Source organism: Spinacia oleracea, chromosome 3 (genome assembly GCF_020520425.1).
Source record: "Spinacia oleracea cultivar Varoflay chromosome 3, BTI_SOV_V1, whole genome shotgun sequence".
NCBI classification, from domain to species: domain Eukaryota; kingdom Viridiplantae; phylum Streptophyta; class Magnoliopsida; order Caryophyllales; family Amaranthaceae; genus Spinacia; species Spinacia oleracea.
The window spans coordinates 93,572,470-93,591,275 of NC_079489.1; the positions used below are offsets into that span (position 1 = coordinate 93,572,470).

Below are 18,806 nucleotides of genomic sequence, written 5' to 3' on the forward strand. Positions count from 1 at the left end.
TGATTTGGTTGAAAAAATATAAAAAGAAGTCTGGATGGTGGTCTTTTTACACCAAGGCAAGCAAAATGACTTCCCCATTCGGACTTCCCCAAGTTGTCTAGCTGTAAAGACTGGGAAAAAAGTTCTACTGGTTGAGAGTGCCTTCTGACTTTCCCATTCGGACTCGCTTTCACCTCCCCCGTCCTCATATGAACCATTACCCCATTCGGGAGTTGGGTTTTAGGGAGAAAAGGGCCCATCAGTTTGTGTCCTGCTTGCATGTTGACACCGGTTTGCAGAAGTCTGTGACCGTTCCTAAATACTGGTTGCCTCCTGCTAAGTATATTTTGGGAAATGGGCCGCTGTCTGCAGTCGGCTTGTGCCACACCCATACTCTTGGTATGGTCGTGGGGCTGATAGCTATATCCCCCTCTTATATTCACTACTACAAAAATGGGCAAAGAGACCCTTTCAAAATGGCCTAAGAGACCTCTTTTAAGGAGGTCTCTATCTCAGAGGTCTCTTTGATAAAGAGACCCCTCTTCAAGAGGAGGTCTCTTTGTAAGAAACAAGAGACCTGCTAGGTAAGAAAAGGGGTCTCTTATGCAAGTCACATGGAAAAAAAATTAGAAGGGGAAGAGACCCCTCATTAGAGATATGGGGTCTGTTTTAAAGTAAGTGGAGACCCCATATATAAGAAAGGGGGTCTCTTTGAATTTTTCTTAATTTTTTATTTTAACAAATTGAGACCCCATATTTAAGATACGAGGTCTCTTTGATATTTTTTATTTTTTTATTATTAAACGTGAGAATTTTTTTATACCTACTGGTCTCTTTTTGTAATTTATTATAGCATCATATACGAGACATATTTTAGGCAAAACAATTAGCATTAATCCTCCTTGATAATTTCATAATAATTCATACTATTAACAAAAAAGAAAATCTTACATTATTCTTTAAAAAAAAAGTAGAAAAAAAACTTTAAGGTCTGCATAACTGTGACAAGATCCTAAAGCGACAATAATGCATATTACTAATGTGGGCACAAGCACCTTGAGTAAAACAAAAAAAAGTTTTTCAATACAGAGCAACGCATCTCGTACTTCGATATCCGAGAAGCTCTTCCAAACAAGCATAAGACCAAACAGGCACGAGCGAGCAACCAGGGGCTCATTCATCCGACTATTACCCCGAGCATGCTTGGTTTCAGACTACAAAAAAATATGCAAGCAAAGAGTGAGCCAAATTTTCAATAAATATACAACAAAATTTCCTACCTAGATGCAAAAGTGTGGTCGATTGCATGCATACCAACAATAGAATGCAATACTAAGATGAAAAGAAAACAACTCAAAAAGATAAGTCAAAACAATCTCCAACTGGAATTGAGCATTTCATATTAACTTGTACACTTTGTTCATTGGTAAACTATCGAGTAGACAAGCACGGACTAAAAAAACGAATTGTGTTGATTTGGCTGACAAAAAAACATAAAAAAACTTTATAATGTAGCTTTCTCGTTTTTGGAGGGTAAGAAACTTAAACGGATATATAAATGAGTTTGTTTTAAGGAATTATTTTAGTGACCTTTTTTAATTGGAAACTCGGATGTATTGAGTTCCAGCTACTACACTTATTACCTAATGCCATGACATAGGTAGTCATATCAACTTTAGATATCCTTACAAAGACAAGAGGCTTATGAACATTAAATCATTTTGTTCATATATAGCTGCTACACCCTTTCAAAGTGAAGCTGGGAGATTTAACATAGGACTAATGAAATAGGCAGACCATATTAACATAATTTAGATCAAGCAATCTACAAGCACAATTAGAGGCATTAAATTACCTGTAGTTCATTGGAAATGTATCCTGCAACAACAACACCACGTAAAGCTTTAACTAGAAAAAGGCAGCAAACAGGGTATAGTCAAGTATTGAACTCAAGAGGGAAAACAGATTTAAAAGGGGACAAATGTATGATACTCGATTCAAGCACGTGACACCAAAACTATCTATATATATAATAATTACTATACTTATGCTGTCAAGTTGAATAAATGTTTTAAACTACCTGCTGCATCAAGTTTCCCAGTAAGCTTCTCGATCATCTTGAAATTCCTGGAAGTTTTTAAACCTCGACCACCAACTTTCTCCATAACAATTACCAGATTTATGCATTTATATCAAGTTTCTCAGCCAGCTTCTCCATCATCTTGAAGTTCTCGGAACTGTTTAAACCTCAACCTCCAGTCACTACAATGCGTGCATTTCCAAGATCAGGGCACTCAATTATGAGAGCTAAGCTTTACAAATCTAGGTTTCTCCAGAGTTTCTGCAAATAAGAACCAAAATATGAGCTTACAGAAATTTTAACTATAAGGCAAGATATATAAATATTTAATGGATCAGAATGCATAAATTGTCGTAAGTAGGCACTCATAAGGCAATAATAAGTTGATAATACAAGAAAATAAAACTACTCATAGAAACGATACTACTACATCCCTATAACAATGAAACAATATATATTTCCAATCACAGCATAGTCAAAAACTCGGTTTACAAAATATTTGATTACTCCTGCTCTAATAGAAATTTGACAATACAGTAGACAACTAATTATAAACAATTCTATTTTTGTGTCACAATTCATTTATTGTATCTAAAACTAATTCAACCAAGTATATAAAAATGGTAAAACCCATTCAATGAAATTGTGAATTGGTTCGCTTGAGTTGTATCATTACTTGACCTTGTGCAAATTTGGAAATTATGAAGATACCTCTTTCGTTTTGTCAATGCTCTTTAAGCCAACACGTACGCAATTGCTCAAGCATTCTAGAATTTCCAGCTAGCACAATTGTAATAATCCATTTCATCTTATCTTTCTCATACCTAAATTTTCACAATTCAACTAATTGAATTTAAAACCATAGAGTCGACAACTCAAAAAATACAAACTAAAAAAACTTGATTTGTCGTTGGTGAGTCATAGAAGGAAATTGGCAGAGAGCAAAGAGCAAAGAGCAAAGAGGACCAACACGGTGGTTCATATATTGGATATCCAAAATTATCAAACATACAAAAAATAATTGGGCATTTCATCAAACACTTGGTGTGCAACTCAAATAATATAAATTCCATTACTTAATAACAATCAAATAAATCATCTACAATCATTAGAATCCAAGAAATTAACAACATTCAAATCCCTACTCAATAAACAAACAATAACAACCTATTTGTCCTAATTAGAAAACCTAACTTAACTGCTCATACAAAAACCCTAATTTTTTAAAACCCGAAGTAGAAAACATACCAACGAAGGCAGGGATTGTTGGATGGAAGAGAGACAGCAATCGGTGTTTGAATAGCCATTGCGATTCATCCATTTTCCAACGCAATTGATCTAATGTTACAGGTCATTTAAATTAGATTAGTGAAATATGAAGAGAGAAGAGAGAGGAAGAGAAATAGAGGATGAAAGATATAAACCATAGTTGCAGTTTCTACAAAGAGAGAGAGAGATTGTGTCATTGTGTGCAACGAAACTATGAAAGGGCGGATGGTCACCTAAATTTTATTTATTTTTAGTTTTGGTTGGGATAAGAGACCCGTGTATCCAGTTAAGGGGTCTCGCATATTTTTTTGAAGCGAAAAATTGGTGGGCCCTAATGTGACTTGAGACCCGTAGACAGACATAAGGGGTCTGTTATCTCTGATTTTCTTTTTCACACGGTATACTAGTGGGCTCAAATGCATATTAGAGACCCGTTATTTAGGATATTAGATCTCGCATATCAAAGAGACCCGTTATTCAAATAACGGGTCTTTTATTTGAGATCTCTTTGCCCATTTTTGTAGTAGTGATTGTTTAAGTATGCTTTTCTTGTTTTGTACGTATTGTTGTTGTCTGTGTTTAAATCTTTACTTGTTTTTTCTTACCAAGTCTGCATACCCTTAACTTTGCTATCCTTGGTTTGGGTAAAGACGATCGTCCTACTACCAACAACCCTCCCAATCCGGAAGGTGTGTTTTCTACTCTGTCGACCTACGCAACCCAAGCCAACAAAAAAACGTGGCTCGACTCGGGAGGAGGTTGTGAGTGAGTCTCCTGCTAAGAAGACAAAAAGATTAAGCTCCATACCAGCTCCCAAACCACTTTCTATTCGTGCACCCACTGGAGCTGTTTTCAAAACCACTCATACTTCTCCCGATAATCCTGCTCCAAAACCTGTTTTCATCACCACTCATACTGCTCCCGATATGGCCGGTGGTTTTAAAAGTTTGGATTGCGGTCGTGGTGCCGCCCTTACTGGCAGGCGTCCTCGTGATCGTAACCAACCCTTCACTCGAGTGAATTGGTCTCGAGTGGACGGTACTGCGCAGCCTGCCCCTGACAAGTCTCAGCAGAAGTCTCCTGAGAAGGACTTTGAATCAGCTGCAGATGTGAACATCGCAGGCCAAGGGGGTGATGCTGTTGCGAATGTTGAGCCGATAGTCCAACCAGACTTGATGGTTGTGGATCTTATGACTCCAACCCGCCAGAATCAAGAGCAAGAGGTAAATGATACTGATGTTGCTGGTATGGGCCAGAAGACTCCTCCTCTCTTGCCTCCTACTCTTCATACCTCTTCTGGGTATGTTCGCCCTAGCTAGAGTGCTGGTACCAGCTCTGGTCTGAACATGGGTGTCTTTGTCCGTCCTGGGGAGTGGATTGAGAAGACTCCGATTTGCCTAACCCCCAGGAAGATGAAGTACTTTGAGGTTCCTCCTGGTGAGCCTGATGAACCCTGGAACCCTAAAATCGATCTTCTTCGTGGTGAGTCGATACTCACCGACGACTGCAAAGGGGGTGGTTGCATGGGTTGGAGGGCTTTGAAGGATCTGGCTACTCCTCGCGACAATCCTGCTGCTGAGATTGACGCGCCGGCTGCCCAACATATGAATGATTTGCTCAAGGTATGCAATCGGTGTTACTTTTATGGTATGCTTTTCGTATATATATATATATATATATATATATATATATATATATATATATATATATATATATATGTATATATACATATATATACATATATATATGTATATATATATATATATATATATACATATATATATGTATATATATGTATATATACATATATATATATATATATATATATATATATATATATATATATATTTGCTCAAGGTATGCAATCGGTGTTGTTTTTGACGAATTGTCTTTTGTAGGCTTGCAACTCTGCAGTGGAGCTTGTGAAACTGTACCTTTGCTACCAGGAGCAGAATGAGGCCCTGCAGAAGAGGCAGGCTGATTTGGACCAACAATTGGGTGATACCAAACGTGATCTGGATCAGAAATCCTCTGAGCTGGAAAGGTTGAAACGGCGCAACAAGGAGCTGGAGAATGTTGCGAACCAGCTGACTGCAGAGGAGATTAAAAATAAAGAGTTGTCTGAGAAGCTGCAGGAAGCAGATGAAAAGGCCAAGACTGCCTACAAAACCGGTGCTCGAGATGGTGCCTTGCGTTTCACCCGTAGTCAGACTTATAGCAAACGCATTACTGATAGTCACAACGGTGGCTGGTTTGCGGCTCATCGCTGTGGTGTGCATGGCATTGGTCTGACACAGGAGGATTGCCAGGATATCGAGTATGCATTCTTGGTGGAGCAGAAGCACAAGGAACCTACTGGTTGGGAGACACAAATCATTCCTGAAGAGATTATTCAAAATGCTGATCCTTTGACTCTCCCTCCCATTAAGCTGAAGGAAGAAGACTACCTGGATCCTGCCCTGCTGTCTTCCAGTACCAACCAGACGGATCATCAACAAGTTTGAAGGTGCGGGCAGTCATCACCGGTATCATCCTGTGGTTCATCTGGCGTTGCTGCTTTTAAAGATTAGTTTATTTTCTTAAACGCACTTTTGGTATCAGCTGTTTGTGGCACTTTTTGCCCTGGAATATTTTATGCTTGTTTTTGTAAACTTTACCTTGTGCCATTTTTAATCAGCTAACAAATGTCAGTTTTGGTGTTGGCTGTCGAATTTGTTTTATCAGATGGTGTTGCTCTTATACTTATGATATTGTGTTGTTTGTTTTATTTTTCTATTTTATGCTTGCCCTCATTTATGCAATTGTGCTGTTTGAATCTGGTACTTTACCTTGGTGATATATTTTTCTTTAATCACCCCGAGTCAACAAGCTGATAGTAGCCTTGCTGACCTATTTTAAGGGTTTGATTCGTATCACCCCGAGTCAGCAAGCTGATAGTAGCCTTGCTGACCTACTTTAAGGGATTTGAATCACGATTTTTGATTATACATCACCCCGAGTCAGCAAGCTGGTAGTAGCCTTGCTGACCTACTTTAAGGGTTTGATTCGTATCACCCCGAGTCAGCAAGCTGATAGTAGCCTTGCTGACCTACTTTAAGGGTTTGAATCACGATATTTGACTATACATTACCCCGAGTCAGCAAGCTGATAGTAGCCTTGCTGACCTACTTTAAGGGTTTGATTCGTATCACCCCGAGTCAGCAAGCTGATAGTAGCCTTGCTGACCTACTTTAAGGGTTTGAATCACGATATTTGACTATACATTACCCCGAGTCAGCAAGCTGATAGTAGCCTTAATGACCTACTGTAAGGGCTTGATTCGTATCACCCCGAGTCAGCAAGCTGATAGTAGCCTTGCTGACCTACTTTAAGGGTTTGAATCACGATTTTTGACTATACATTACCCCGAGTCAGCAAGCTGATAGTAGCCTTGCTGACCTACTTTAAGGGTTTGATTCGTATCACCCCGAGTCAGCAAGCTGATAGTAGCTTTGCTGACCTACTTTAAGGGTTTGAATCACGATTTTTGATTATATATTACCCCGAGTCAGCAAGCTGATAGTAGCCTTGCTGACCTACTTTAAGGGTTTGATTCTTCTGCTTTGAATTCCTCGACTTTTTTTCATTTCATGGACCATAACAGGCCTGGCTCAATCGTCCTTTTTGGGTTAGTGACTACACATAAAAATTTCTAAGGACGCTGGCGTTCCATGAATTTTTTAGCGCTGTTCCACCCATATCCATCAGCCTAAAAGCTCCTGGTACGATTTCTTCCCATATCTGATAAGGCCCCTCCCAGTTTGGGGTTAACTTTCCTTGGACCTTTGCCTTGCCTGTAGCTGCTGTTCTGCGGAGCACCAGGTCTCCTACTTCAAGCTGTCTGTGTTTTACTCTTTTGTTGTAGGCATTACTTATACGCTGCTTGTAAGCCGCTGATCTGATTTCTGCTCTGAGTCTGATCTCTGGTAGAAGATCCAGCTCCTGCTTTAACAGTTTACCGTTCTTGTCTTCTTCATAATGCTGGATCCTGAATGTAGGTAACCCTACTTCTGCTGGTATCACTGCTTCTGATCCGAAACATAGACGGAATGGGCTCTCTCCCGTTGCTTCCTTAGCGGTGGTTCTATTTCCCCAAAGTATCTCTGGAACAATATCGGCCCAACCAGCCTTATAGTCGTCTAGCTTCTTTCTCATTGCTGCCAGTATCTGCTTGTTGGCAGCTTCTGCCTGTCCATTGCTTTGGGGATGACAAACAGAAGAGTAGGCAAACTTAACCTTGTACATACTCAAGAAACTTTGAACTGGCGAGCAATCAAACTGTACCCCATGGTCCATCACGATTGCCATCGGTAATCCGAACCTGGTGATTATATTTTTCCATATGAACTTTTTGACCTGATTTGCAGTTATCTTTGCCACCGGTTCTGCTTCTATCCATTTGGTGAAATAATCGACTGCCACTATCAGAAATTTTCTTCCACCGGATGCCGTTGTGAATGGTCCCAGAATGTCCATTCCCCACTGGGCGAACGGTACTGGATTTAGGATTGGCATGAGATCGTTTGCAGGACGATTGATGACTGCTGAAAAAACTTGACATTTTTCACATTTCTTGACGTATTCTTGTGCGTCTGTTAGCATTGTCGGCCAGTAGTATCCTTGCCTTTGGCATTTTAGTGCAAGGGTTTTTCCTCCCTGATGATTTCCACACACTCCTTCATGTATTTCTTCTATCAGTCGTGCCGATTCGTATGCTTATATGCATCGTAAAAGAGGCAAGCTGAAACCCCGTTTGTAGAGTTGGCCTCTGATGATTACAAACCAGCATGAGTTCCTAATCAACCTTCTTGCTTCCGTTTTTTCTGTAGGCAGTGTTCCATCTCTCTTGTATGCCCACATGGTGTCATACCATTCAGGTTGGCTCGTGATTACCATGACCTCTTTCCCCAATACTTCAGTGCTCCTTCGATGCATGACTTCCATCATTACTGATTTTCCCAGAGCACTTGAGCTGTCCAGTTTTGACAGGGAGTCTGCCAACATGTTCTCTGATCGGGGTACTAATTTTATTTTGAAGCTTTCCAACTGTGCCACTGACTGTTTAAGCTTTTCGGCGTATCGTTTCATGGATTCTTCCTTCGTTTCATATTCTCCTGAGAACTGGTTTGCTACCAGCTGTGAGTCGGTTGTGAGTATGAGCCTACGAGCACCAGCTGCCGTGCAGATCTGTATGCCAGCGATTGCGGCTTCGTATTCTGCCTCGTTGTTTGATGCCTGGAAAGAGAACTTAATAGCATACTCGAACTGGTCTCCTTCTGGTGAGGTAACTATTACCCCTGCTCCTGCCCCTGATTTGGTGACAGAGCCGTCTACTGCTACTTCCCATTTTCCTTCCTTTATTTCCTCCTCCTGGTATGATGCTTCGACTATGAAGTCAGACAGTTCTTGGGCTTTTATAGCCATTCTGGGCCGATACTCCATGTGAAACTCTGATAGTTCAATCGCCCATTTTAGGAGTCTACCTGATGTGTCCATTTTTTGCATTGCTTTTTCCAGTGGGTAGTTTGTGAGGACTTGGATTCCGTGTGCATCAAAGTAAGGTCTCAGCTTTCTGGCTGCAATCAGTACTGCCAACCCCAACTTTTCTATCAAGGAGTACCTCGTTTCTGCTTCTTGCAGGATGTGGCTGACAAAGTACACCGGTATCTGTGTTTTATCTTTCTCTATGATCAGTACTGCTGCTACTGTGTGCTGAGAAGAAGATATGTATAGCTGCAGCGTGTCTCCTTCCTCTGGTCGAGCTATTGTGGGTAAGGCTTGCAGGTGCCGTTTTACTGCCCCAAAAGCTGCTTTTTCTGTTTCTCCCCACTTGAATTTCTTGTTTTGCTTTAACACGTTGAAAAAGGGCAACGACCTATCTGCTGATTTGCTAATGAACCGGGTCAATGCGGCCATTCTTCCTGTTAACTTTTGCACGTCTTTTATGCAACCGGGTTCTGGTAGATTCATAATTGCATCTACCTTATCTGGATTGGCATCGATTCCCCTTTCGCTTACTAGGAAACCCAAGAACTTTCCTGATCGGACCCCGGATACACATTTCTTGGGGTTTAACTTCATCCTGAACCTCCTCAGAGTTTCGAAAGTTTCTCTTAAGTCGTCGATGTGGTCGATGGCCAATCGGCTTTTAACTATCGAGTCATCCACATATACCTCTATGTTCCTCCCTTTCTGGGAAGCAAATACCCTATCCACCAACTTCTGGTAGGTTGCTCCTGCATTCTTCAGCCCAAACGGCATAGCCTTATAGCTGTATACCCCTGAATCTGTGATGAAGGCGGCCTTCTTTCTATCGGCCTTACACAAACTGACTTGGTGATACCCTGAAAAGGCATCCAGGAAACTCAAAAGAGCGTGGCCACTTGTTGAATCTACCAGTCTATCGATTCGTGGCAATGGATAGCAGTCCTTGGGGCATGCCCCATTCAGGTTGGTAAAATCTACGCACACTCGCCAACTTCCATTTGACTTTTTTACCATGACCACGTTGGCCAACCATTCGGGGTAGTCACAAACTTCTATGAACCCTGCTTCCAACAATTTTTCCACTTCTTCTTTTATTGCAGCATTTTTTTCATTGGAGAAATTTCTCTTCTTTTGCTTTACCAGCCTGACTGACTTGTCTACATTCAGACGATGCACTATAATGTCCGGGCTGATACCGGGCATTTCATCTGCAGAGAAGGCAAAGACGTCTGCATGTTTTCGTAATAGGCCGATAAGATTGACCTGCTGATCTGCCTCCATATCGGCACCTATTCGTACCGTTCTTTCTGGAACTCCTTCTACCAATTCAATTTCCCGAGTTTCTCCATCTGCAACCGGCCTTGGGATGCACACAGGCCTTTCATCAAAATTTTCCATGCTCAGATCCCCTCTCTTTCTTTTGGTTGGCATGTTTGCTTCTCGGGCAAGGTTGGTTTTCGGCACCATCCTTCCTGGTGCCTTTATCGCTGTCAGATAACACGATCTGGCAGTCTCCTGACTGCCATGTACCCTTTCTGTTCTTTCCAGATTTGAGAGATATATCATGGTCAAATGATACGTGGACACCACCGCCTGTGCGTCATGAATAACTGGTCGACCAATTATTACGTTATACGCTGCTGGTACTTTTATCACCAAAAAGTCGACCATTAAGTCCCTGGCTGATAATCCTCTGCCCACTTGAACCGGTAAACGGATACTGCCTTCTGGGTAGACGCTGGCCCCAGAGAATCCGATAACGGGATAGCTCACCCTTGCTAACTCTCCGTGATCTATGTTCAGCTGGGTGAAAGCTTCCCAAAATATGATGTTCGCAGAGCTGCCTCCATCAATCAGGCATCTCTTGACGGGGAAGTTTGCTATCTCGAGTTCCAGTACCAGCGGGTCATCATGGGGATATATAATGCCGCGGCAATCGTCCGAAGTGAACGTGATGACCGGTAGGGGGGTTGGTTCCGGCCATTTCCTTGCGCTATGGTAACTCACCAGGTGCCTGTGCTCCTCTAGATTTCTTATCGCCCCGCTAACTGTACCTACATGCACGGGCCCTCCAGAGATCACCCAGACAGTGGGTCTTTTTCCCCTATCGGCCCCATCTTTGCTTGTTTCCGGTAATGACCGGATTTCTTGCCGGGATGGTGGTGCCTGTTCAATCCTACCAGTGGGCTGTGAATACCCCGGCTGAGTAGGTGTATATGGGGCATGACTATGCGAACTGCCCTGTCTATTATTTCCTCCCTGGCCTTCCTGTCGAATCCTGTACTGGGATAGGTATCCCCTTCTTACCAGCTCTTCAATGTTATCCTTGAGCTCTTTACAATGCTCCGTGTAATGACCATGATCATTATGGAAAGCACAAAAATTCTTATTGTTACCTGGAGCATCCATCGGTAAGGGTTTTCTCCACGCTGCCGAATTATTTACTGCGTAGATAGTAGCTCTGGCGGTGTTGAGGGGAGTGTACACCTGATAAGCCCCTACCGGCTGTTGTCTATTCGGATATCCCCCTCTCTGCTGATGGCCCTCCTTTCTATTGTTATCTTTTCGGTAATTGTGTTGCTGTATGGGAACATGATCCTTCCTGGCCGATTGTACTGCCTGATTTCCCACCATGGGTGATATTAGCATCAGCTCATCACCTCTGATATACTCATTTGCTTTTCTCAAGGCCTCCCCCAGCGAGGTAAATGATTTTCTTCCCAGGTACCTTTTGAACTCGCACTCTTGCATTCCTCTCAACAGAGCCAAGACGGCTATTTCTTGCTGTAAATCTGGTATGGTGATGGATTCGTTGTTAAACCGGGTAAGGTACTCTCTCAGCGGTTCTTTCGGCCTTTGTGAGATTGACATCAACTCTCCAGATGTTTTCTTTCGTTCAACCTTGCTAATGAATCGCCTCACAAAGTCCTCTTGTATCTGCCGAAAACTGAATATCGATCCAGCCGGCAACTTCTTATACCAATCGGCTGCCACCCCTGATAATGTGGTTTGGAACACTTTGCACCACATGGCATCTGAGTCAGAATACAGCATCATGTGTTGTTCGAAAGCGGTGGAATGATTTTCGGGGTCTGTGGTTCCGTTGTATTTGCACGTCGGCATCTTTACTTTCTCCAAAGGCTGTTCCAGTATACCCCTGCATAGTGGGGAGTCTTTGGGGTGTATGGTTCGCCTCATCGGCTCCTGGTGAGGTATATATCCTTCATATCTATTCCAACCCGGCTGTGGAGACTGCACGATGTACTCCTCGTGGTACGGTGTCGATTCCCTACCAGCAGGAACCGACCCTTCTTGTTCTGATACCGACTCTCGGCGTCTAGTGGACCTTTCTCTGCGCCGAGAGCTATGCCTTTTTCTTCTATCCGGATTTTCACTGTGTACAAGTATTGGTTCAGGTTGTGCTGGCAGTACCACTTCATGCTCTAGGGTTTCGTAGAGATTTCTAACCGGCATCGCACCCGGGCGATTGCCGGTAACCACGATCTGATTTCCCTCTGTCCTCCTTGAGGACAGTTCAGCCATTGCCTTCATGACGGCCGAAGGCGTCAACAGCTGTTGTGGTGTGAACCTTTGGGACAACGCCGAGAGGTTGCTCTGAATCTGTGGGGGGGATGGGGAATCCTGTGCCCTTTCTTCCATGGACGTTTCATCCTCTATGATCACGTCGTTCGGATCTTCAAAACCTGGGGGGGCAATGCTTATCTGTGACTTGAGTGCTTTTGGGGGAGGATTGGTAAGTGGTGTGACTTGGCTGGTTGAGACAGGTAAGAGAGAGGGTTTGACTGTGGTGGGTTGTGCTACTGGTGTTGGTGTGATCACTGCTGATTGTGGGAGATTGTTGTTTTTTCTAGGTTTTTTGTTGTTGGTATCCATGATGGCTGATTTACTTGACAAGATTGGGAAGTCCCCTCCTTCTAGCGCCAATTGTTCCGGTAAGATTTGGGAACGGTTGGAGATGTCTTGCTGGTCGAGTGTTGCTGTTATCCTGATGATATCCTGCGCAGATAACAAAGATGAACTAGCCTCGAGGGTGATTCGAGGATCCCCCCTCCGATGCTAAAGTCAGGTATGATGTGTAATAAGTATTTTGGGTTTAGTGGAAATGATTGTGTTTGCGTACCTTTTTGTCATAAATGAAGCCCATATATATAGGCGCGTGTCGGGCGTACGGACAAATGGGTCCTACCCGATTGATAGCGACCCGTTGACCTCTTGGTTTGGTCACGTGCCTCCTCCCTACCGGCTTTTAAGAGATGCTGGTAGGGAATAATAACTGCCGTTAAGGATCATTTGCTTTTATCCTTAACAGCTTGGCGATGCTACCAGCTGGCACAATACCTCAAAGTTGAATTAAACTACTAACTTATGACCGAATTAGATGAACAAAAATCAACAATTAAAAAAATGTTAAAGAAACATAAATGGATAGAAAATTTGGAACTTTTCACGAAACTAAATTTGGTTTGAAAATTTTGACGAGTTCGACAAAATTGGTGGTTCACGGAATATCAGTTTGGAATTGGATTAGATTTTTTTTCTGCGACTGAAATTGCTTCTACAAACAGAGATGGATAGATAGATGAACATTAAAATAAAAAAAACAAAAAAAAAACCAGTTCAATGAACAGAAAAGATGAAACAATATATGAGAAGGGTATGATTTCAAGGAGAACAAAAAGAAAAAGAAAAGAGTAGAAGAGAAAAAGTCTTCATGTACTAACTTGAATCTTGAGAGTAGTTAAAGATTTTACAGGAACCAAGAGGGAGATGGAGAGAGATCTAGAAGAGTCGAAATTTAAAACGGAATTCCTAAAACCACTTTTAGTGGTTTTGTGTTTTCCGTTTTTATTTTGTCCAAAGTCCATGAAATTTGTTTTATTCAGCGCTTTACCCGAACAACTTTGCTTTGGTTTTTTTGATTAAAAAATGAAAAAACGGAAAACAATAACGTTTCCGAACATAGCCTTAATTTATGGAAAAAAGGGAAAACCAATCACATCGTTCTTTTTTGGAAAAACGGAAAACCAATACTTTAATTTTTGGAAAAAGGAAAAACCGATCCTTTAATTTTTGGAAAAAGGGAGAACCGATCCTTTAATTTTTGGAAAAAGGGAAAACCGATAAAGGTTATCGCTGCAGCGACTAAGGACCTACGCGGTTAGTGACGCAGACCCCGCCGGCTAAAGATGGCGAGCCTGTCCGCTAAGGGTGGACACCCCGTCCGATAAAAATGGACGAATCTATTTTTGAAATTTGAAAATAAGGACCTACGCGTCTTGTGACGTAGATCCCGCCGGCTAAAGATGGGGAACCTGTCCGGTAAGGGTGGACACCCCATCCGATAGAAATGGACGAATCTATTTTGAAATTTCTTTTGTGTTTATTTTTTGAAAATAAGGACCTACGTGGTTTGCGCCGTAGACCCCGCCGGCTAAAGATGGCGAACCTATTTTGAATTTGAAGACTTTATTTTTTGAAAACTGAGAACCTGCGCGGCTAGTGAAGCAGACCCCGCCCGCTGAAGGTGGGCGAGCCCTGTCCGCTAAGGGTGGACATCCCTGAATTCGTTTTTTCCTTGATTTGGAACTTGCGTGGTTCGTGGCGCGATCTTGCCCGATTGAGGTGGGCAAGTCCCTATTTTTTGTTCATTGTGATTTTTTTTTTTTTGAGAATTTCTTTTGTTCATTCTTGCAAGAGCGAATTCTTTCGAGGGATGCTCGAATTCAGTTGTAACCTGAACGTGGGTTGACAACGTGCTTAGACGGACCATTGTTTTGTGGTCATCTTTTTCGTGGTTTTGAGCTAGTCTTTATGGCTCGATTTTGCCACCACTTGGGTCTTTGATCAGAGGACCACGTACAAGTATCAACGGCGACCTTTGTCTTGAGGTCGTAAACTGGTTTATTTTTTGAGACATCCAAACACGGGACTTCGTACAGCGTAGTCTGGGAATATTTTTTTAACTTTGCATACTTTTTTTTAAGATATATTTTTTCCTTTCGAGCCACCAAGCATTCGTGCTTGACGGTCATTTCTTGTCAAAGAGGTTCCTACGCATTTTGTAATGTCTTTGATCGTGTTTGGGATCGTGCTCGTAAGTGCGAGTGATCTTTGTAGTGGTGTGCTACTCTTAACAAAGTCGTGAGGTGCGACTTTCAGTAAAGAAATCGGCAATTTTCGAGTCGAACGGATACAGCAGGGCCCTATAGAAGTCAGGGGCCCTTTTTGGGTTTGAGATCATTTTCGGCGCCCATGCCTGGGTGTTAGAGATTTCGGCGCCCAGCGCTGGGCGCTGAAAATAATTTATGGCGAGGTTTCTTGATGACAAAGTTGGCCTCTTGTTCATTCGTTTATTTCACTTGGAAGTTCTATGTATTCTCTTTTTGTTTTTTTCTTTATTTTAAAACGTGATGATTTTCTCGAGAAGCCGTAGCCGATTGGTAAACTACGGTGCCTGTCGCTTTGGGGAGATTATTTTAAGGAACTGTTGCTCTTAAGGCGTACAGTTATTGCGATAGTTGGGCGAGTCTATATGGCCCTAGGAACATACCTTGAGGCGTAAGACTTTGACCGCTCTTGTTGTTGTATATTTTTCCTTTTGAACGCGTTCGTGAATGTTCGATACTTAGAATGATGATATGTATGCGCGAACGAGCGTTCATAGAATGGCCGTTGTGTGCGGTCCATTAATCAGTTTGCTTGAATCAATTTTTGGAGCAATGACTGATTTTGAATAGTTTGCTTAGAAGCTTGATAGGGTTCAGGCCCATTCATGAAGTAGGCTCAAGCATCGTGCCCTTCTTGATCGTTCAAACATTTGCTTCGAGTTTTTTATTTTGCTATGGTCGTTTCGTAGCTTGGAGCCCCCAAGTATGCATGTCGGGATGCTTCCTTTTGGCGTACGATTTTTGTAGGTTCTTTCAAAAAAAGATTCCTTGGGGTTCCTGCTCGTGTAGGTGCGAGCTATCCCTTCAGTGGTAGGTAATATTTTGCTACTTTTAATCCTTAATGTAGAAGTCGTGGGGCTTGCATTTTGAATTTGGGCGATAAGCAGTCTTTGCCTCTTTTACACATGCTCTTTGGTCGTGCCCGCATTAGCGCAATATGCCTTACTCTCTTTTTTAGAGTTGTACCGTGGGATAGCTGAATTTATGGTGCGACGTAGGCTTGTGTGGCCTAACCGCATGTATTAGAACATTTCTCCAGGTGTTGGGATATCATTATTATTTCTTGCATTGGAGTACTTCATCACGCCTCGTTCAGGTGCTCGAACAAGTGTAGCACCTTCTGCGTGGGTTTGCATGGCTTATTACTTCGTTCGATGCGACGATTCATAGGTGTTTCTTTCTTATTTTTATATCTGGGCAAAACTTGGCTAGCAGAAAGATTCAGCGCCCAGGCTGGGGCGTTAAAGATATCGACGCCCAGCTTTGGGCGTTGAAATTGATTTCTGGGCAGAATTTTGACAGTTTTTTCTTTCTTGATTTTGCTTTGGAACGACTTAGACTGTGTAACGGGCGCTTGTAGGGCGAGCGTTATGTGCAGTAGTTTGATCGGAGTTTTGGTGACTCGCGATTTTCAGTTACCCTTGTTAGTGGGGTGACTTTATATATTCTAAGTAGCGCTTAGAATTTGGGAGGGGTTGTAGCCATTCTAAGGTTTGTTTTACACGATCAAAGCTTAGGATTGTGCCCCTATGATGTATGTATAGCATTAGCGTCGAGAATCTGCGATAAAATCGTCATTTCGAGCACTTTTAGAGTGTTTTTCTCAAGCCTCCAATTGTAGCTACGGGATTGGCTTAGTGCTATAATGCTTTGCATTCGTTTTTATGCATTCATGGTGACACGGATCATGAATAGTTTGAACCAGACTCGTTTAGTGCGAGGTACGTTCGAGTAGTGACCTGATACTTCTCTTGTAAATGTCGTATTATGCGACATTTTCATGGTCAAGGTAGTAACATGTTGTAGTATGCCTTGGCCAAAAGCTAGGTGCCTTTCTTTACCCATAATCATATTTAGAAATCTTTTTGACTCACTTGCAACATCGAGATAAACCCATACTTAGCTTAAACCAATGACACTTTATTATGTTCGAAGAAGTCTTTTAAAAATCAATTAAAATCCGAGTCCTACTGTGTACAATCCGAGGTGTCCTAAGTAGGTTGACTTATAGAAGGGTTCGTACAGGATTACATGAGTGAATCAAAAATACTGTTACGATTTTTGGAATGTTGTCTAAGGATTTGCTGGAAGCCAGGGTGCAAGCGTCAAGATATACTTGTGTCCGTTTGGCATATGCTTTAGGCTTTTAGGGCTATCTTTTCCAGAATTGCGGGAATATAAACCGTTTTTAAATTGACTTAGATTTACTTGGTGTATGTCTGTACAAAAGGTCAAAGTATACTTAGTTCTTTCCCTAGCTCTTTCATTTCAATTTTTTTTAGCCCCCAGTTGCTGTTATGTCTTCCCATTAATGATGTTTCAGATTTCGATTTTAGATGCCCGTGTCATATGTCTGAGTAGAGTGAGCCTTGGTTAAGTGCCAAGTCCTATTGACAATGTCTGATTTTTTTTATTTTTTTTAAAGGGGATTCGCGAGCATTTGAGTTACCATGAACGGGTGCCCTGAGCTTGAAGGAACGATGGGGCGACGCCGTAGAACAATCCTCTTTATTGCAAGCTTACTGCCTTTACTACTTTTTGGCGATCATGACTGTGTCTAGTGGTGAAAGAAGGTCTTTAAGCGAACGACTATGTCTAGTGGTGAAAGAAGGTCTTTAAGCGAACGACTATGTCTAGTGGTGAAAGAAAGTCTTTGAGTGAGTTAGTTCGCTTTAGGGAGGGTCAAGTCGAGTACTTTAGAGGTCATGGACGCTTGCGCTAGCCCCCATTCAATTGAGGCAAAGCGATCTTTTGAGTCTTGGCTAAGTGCCTAGGAGTGTGAGTGCTCTTTCTGGCAAGGGTACATGCCCTTATTATTTTTCGATGTGTGCTCATTAATTTTGGCATCTTGATGACTGGGATTCTTCCTTTGACTTAAATTTTTCTTTCGACTTGGATTGCAAGTAATTAAATTTCAATAAGGGACTCTATTTCTTATTCTTGTTTTTCTATAGGCTTTAATATTTTTACAAATTGGTTGGACCGAATCATGGATTGCCTACGTATCCGCCTTAAATAGATTTAATTTGGAATCAGGTCTTGCGTAGTTCTTAGCCTAGAAAATGGTTTCTTAGAATGCCGATTTTAAACAAGTACGTTCTGAGGTGGAAACATATTATTTGAAACGGTAGAATAAGTGGAGTTTATTATTATTTTAATCTGCTGCTTTGCCGTAAGCCAAAATTTTGTTTTATATTTTTTCAAGTACCTGTATTTTTTGGTGGTACGTATATCTGAATACGTGCTGTACCCCTCCAAGTGTTCGTTATTTTTCCGTGTATGTGCGGATAAAATGACGAGCACTTCTAGACAAAATTTGGCAAGCAGAGAGAATCAGCGCCCAGACTGGGGCGCTAAAGATTCCGGCGCCCAGCTCTGGGCGCTGAAAATGATATCTGGGCAGATTTTTTTGGTTTTGTGCCAAATATTTGTGAATCTTTTTTGCGCGCTAAATGTTTTTTTTTCTTTTTAGACGAACTTTTAAAGGCGCTTTGCAAAGTTTTCTTTTTTATTATTTATTAATTTTTTTTGTACTTTTCATTTGTCTTCCTTTTTTACTCGTGACTCAAGACGGTTTGAAAGATGGGTTGAATGAGTTGGGATGATTTGTATAGGTATTAGTCAAGCATGAGGATTACATCTGTTAGGGCTCACAATTTGCAGCTTCGTGCTAATGTCACGAGTTTACATCAACCAAGGCCAATGAGTAGCATGGGGGCGGCTCAAGGGTATATCAACAAGACGTATCCACACAAGTTATATGG

The 18,806-nt window shown here is 41.9% G+C and overlaps 3 protein-coding genes across 6 annotated transcripts in view; 1 reads left to right on the forward strand and 2 right to left on the reverse strand.

Moving 5' to 3' along the window:
- Positions 1-885: 885 nt before the first annotated feature.
- On the reverse strand, positions 886-3,463 carry LOC130469187 (uncharacterized). 4 transcript variants are annotated; one of them, XM_056838140.1, is made up of 5 exons: positions 3,308-3,420; positions 2,771-2,883; positions 2,060-2,320; positions 1,835-1,887; positions 886-1,193 (listed from the first exon to the last, which is right to left on the reverse strand). In XM_056838140.1, the coding sequence occupies exons 3-5, from the start codon at positions 2,142-2,144 to the stop codon at positions 939-941; spliced, it is 393 nt and encodes a 130-aa protein (XP_056694118.1). In that variant the 5' UTR covers positions 2,145-2,320; positions 2,771-2,883; positions 3,308-3,420; the 3' UTR covers positions 886-938. The 4 variants fall into 4 exon arrangements, 3 of the variants coding, with proteins under 3 accessions (XP_056694118.1, XP_056694119.1, XP_056694117.1); XM_056838141.1 differs by lacking the exon at positions 2,771-2,883 and having other exon boundaries at positions 1,835-1,857; positions 3,308-3,463; XM_056838139.1 differs by lacking the exon at positions 2,771-2,883 and having other exon boundaries at positions 3,308-3,455.
- Positions 3,464-8,083: 4,620 nt separating this feature from the next.
- Positions 8,084-12,748, reverse strand: LOC130469875 (uncharacterized). Its single transcript, XM_056839392.1, has one exon. The coding sequence runs from the start codon at positions 12,746-12,748 to the stop codon at positions 8,084-8,086; it is 4,665 nt and encodes a 1,554-aa protein (XP_056695370.1).
- A 1-nt stretch (position 12,749) lies between these two features.
- The window catches only part of LOC130469876 (uncharacterized), a 30,607-nt gene continuing 24,550 nt past the window's right edge, over positions 12,750-18,806 (forward strand). Inside the window, exon 1 of the mRNA XM_056839393.1 lies at positions 12,750-12,905. Coding sequence (XP_056695371.1) covers positions 12,750-12,905 — 156 coding nt within the window. The remainder of the gene's footprint in view (positions 12,906-18,806) is intronic.

Coding starts and splice junctions, on each gene's coding strand:
- LOC130469187 (XM_056838139.1), bottom strand. CDS start 2,144: ATGGAGAAAGTTGGTGGTCGAGGTTTAAAAACTTCCAGGAATTTCAAG. Junction 1,888..2,059: donor TGGGAAACTTGATGCAGCAG/GTAGTTTAAAAC, acceptor GCCTTTTTCTAG/TTAAAGCTTTACGTGGTGTT. Junction 1,194..1,834: donor ACATTTCCAATGAACTACAG/GTAATTTAATGC, acceptor ATTTTTTTGTAG/TCTGAAACCAAGCATGCTCG.
- LOC130469875 (XM_056839392.1), bottom strand. CDS start 12,748: ATGGATACCAACAACAAAAAACCTAGAAAAAACAACAATCTCCCACAA.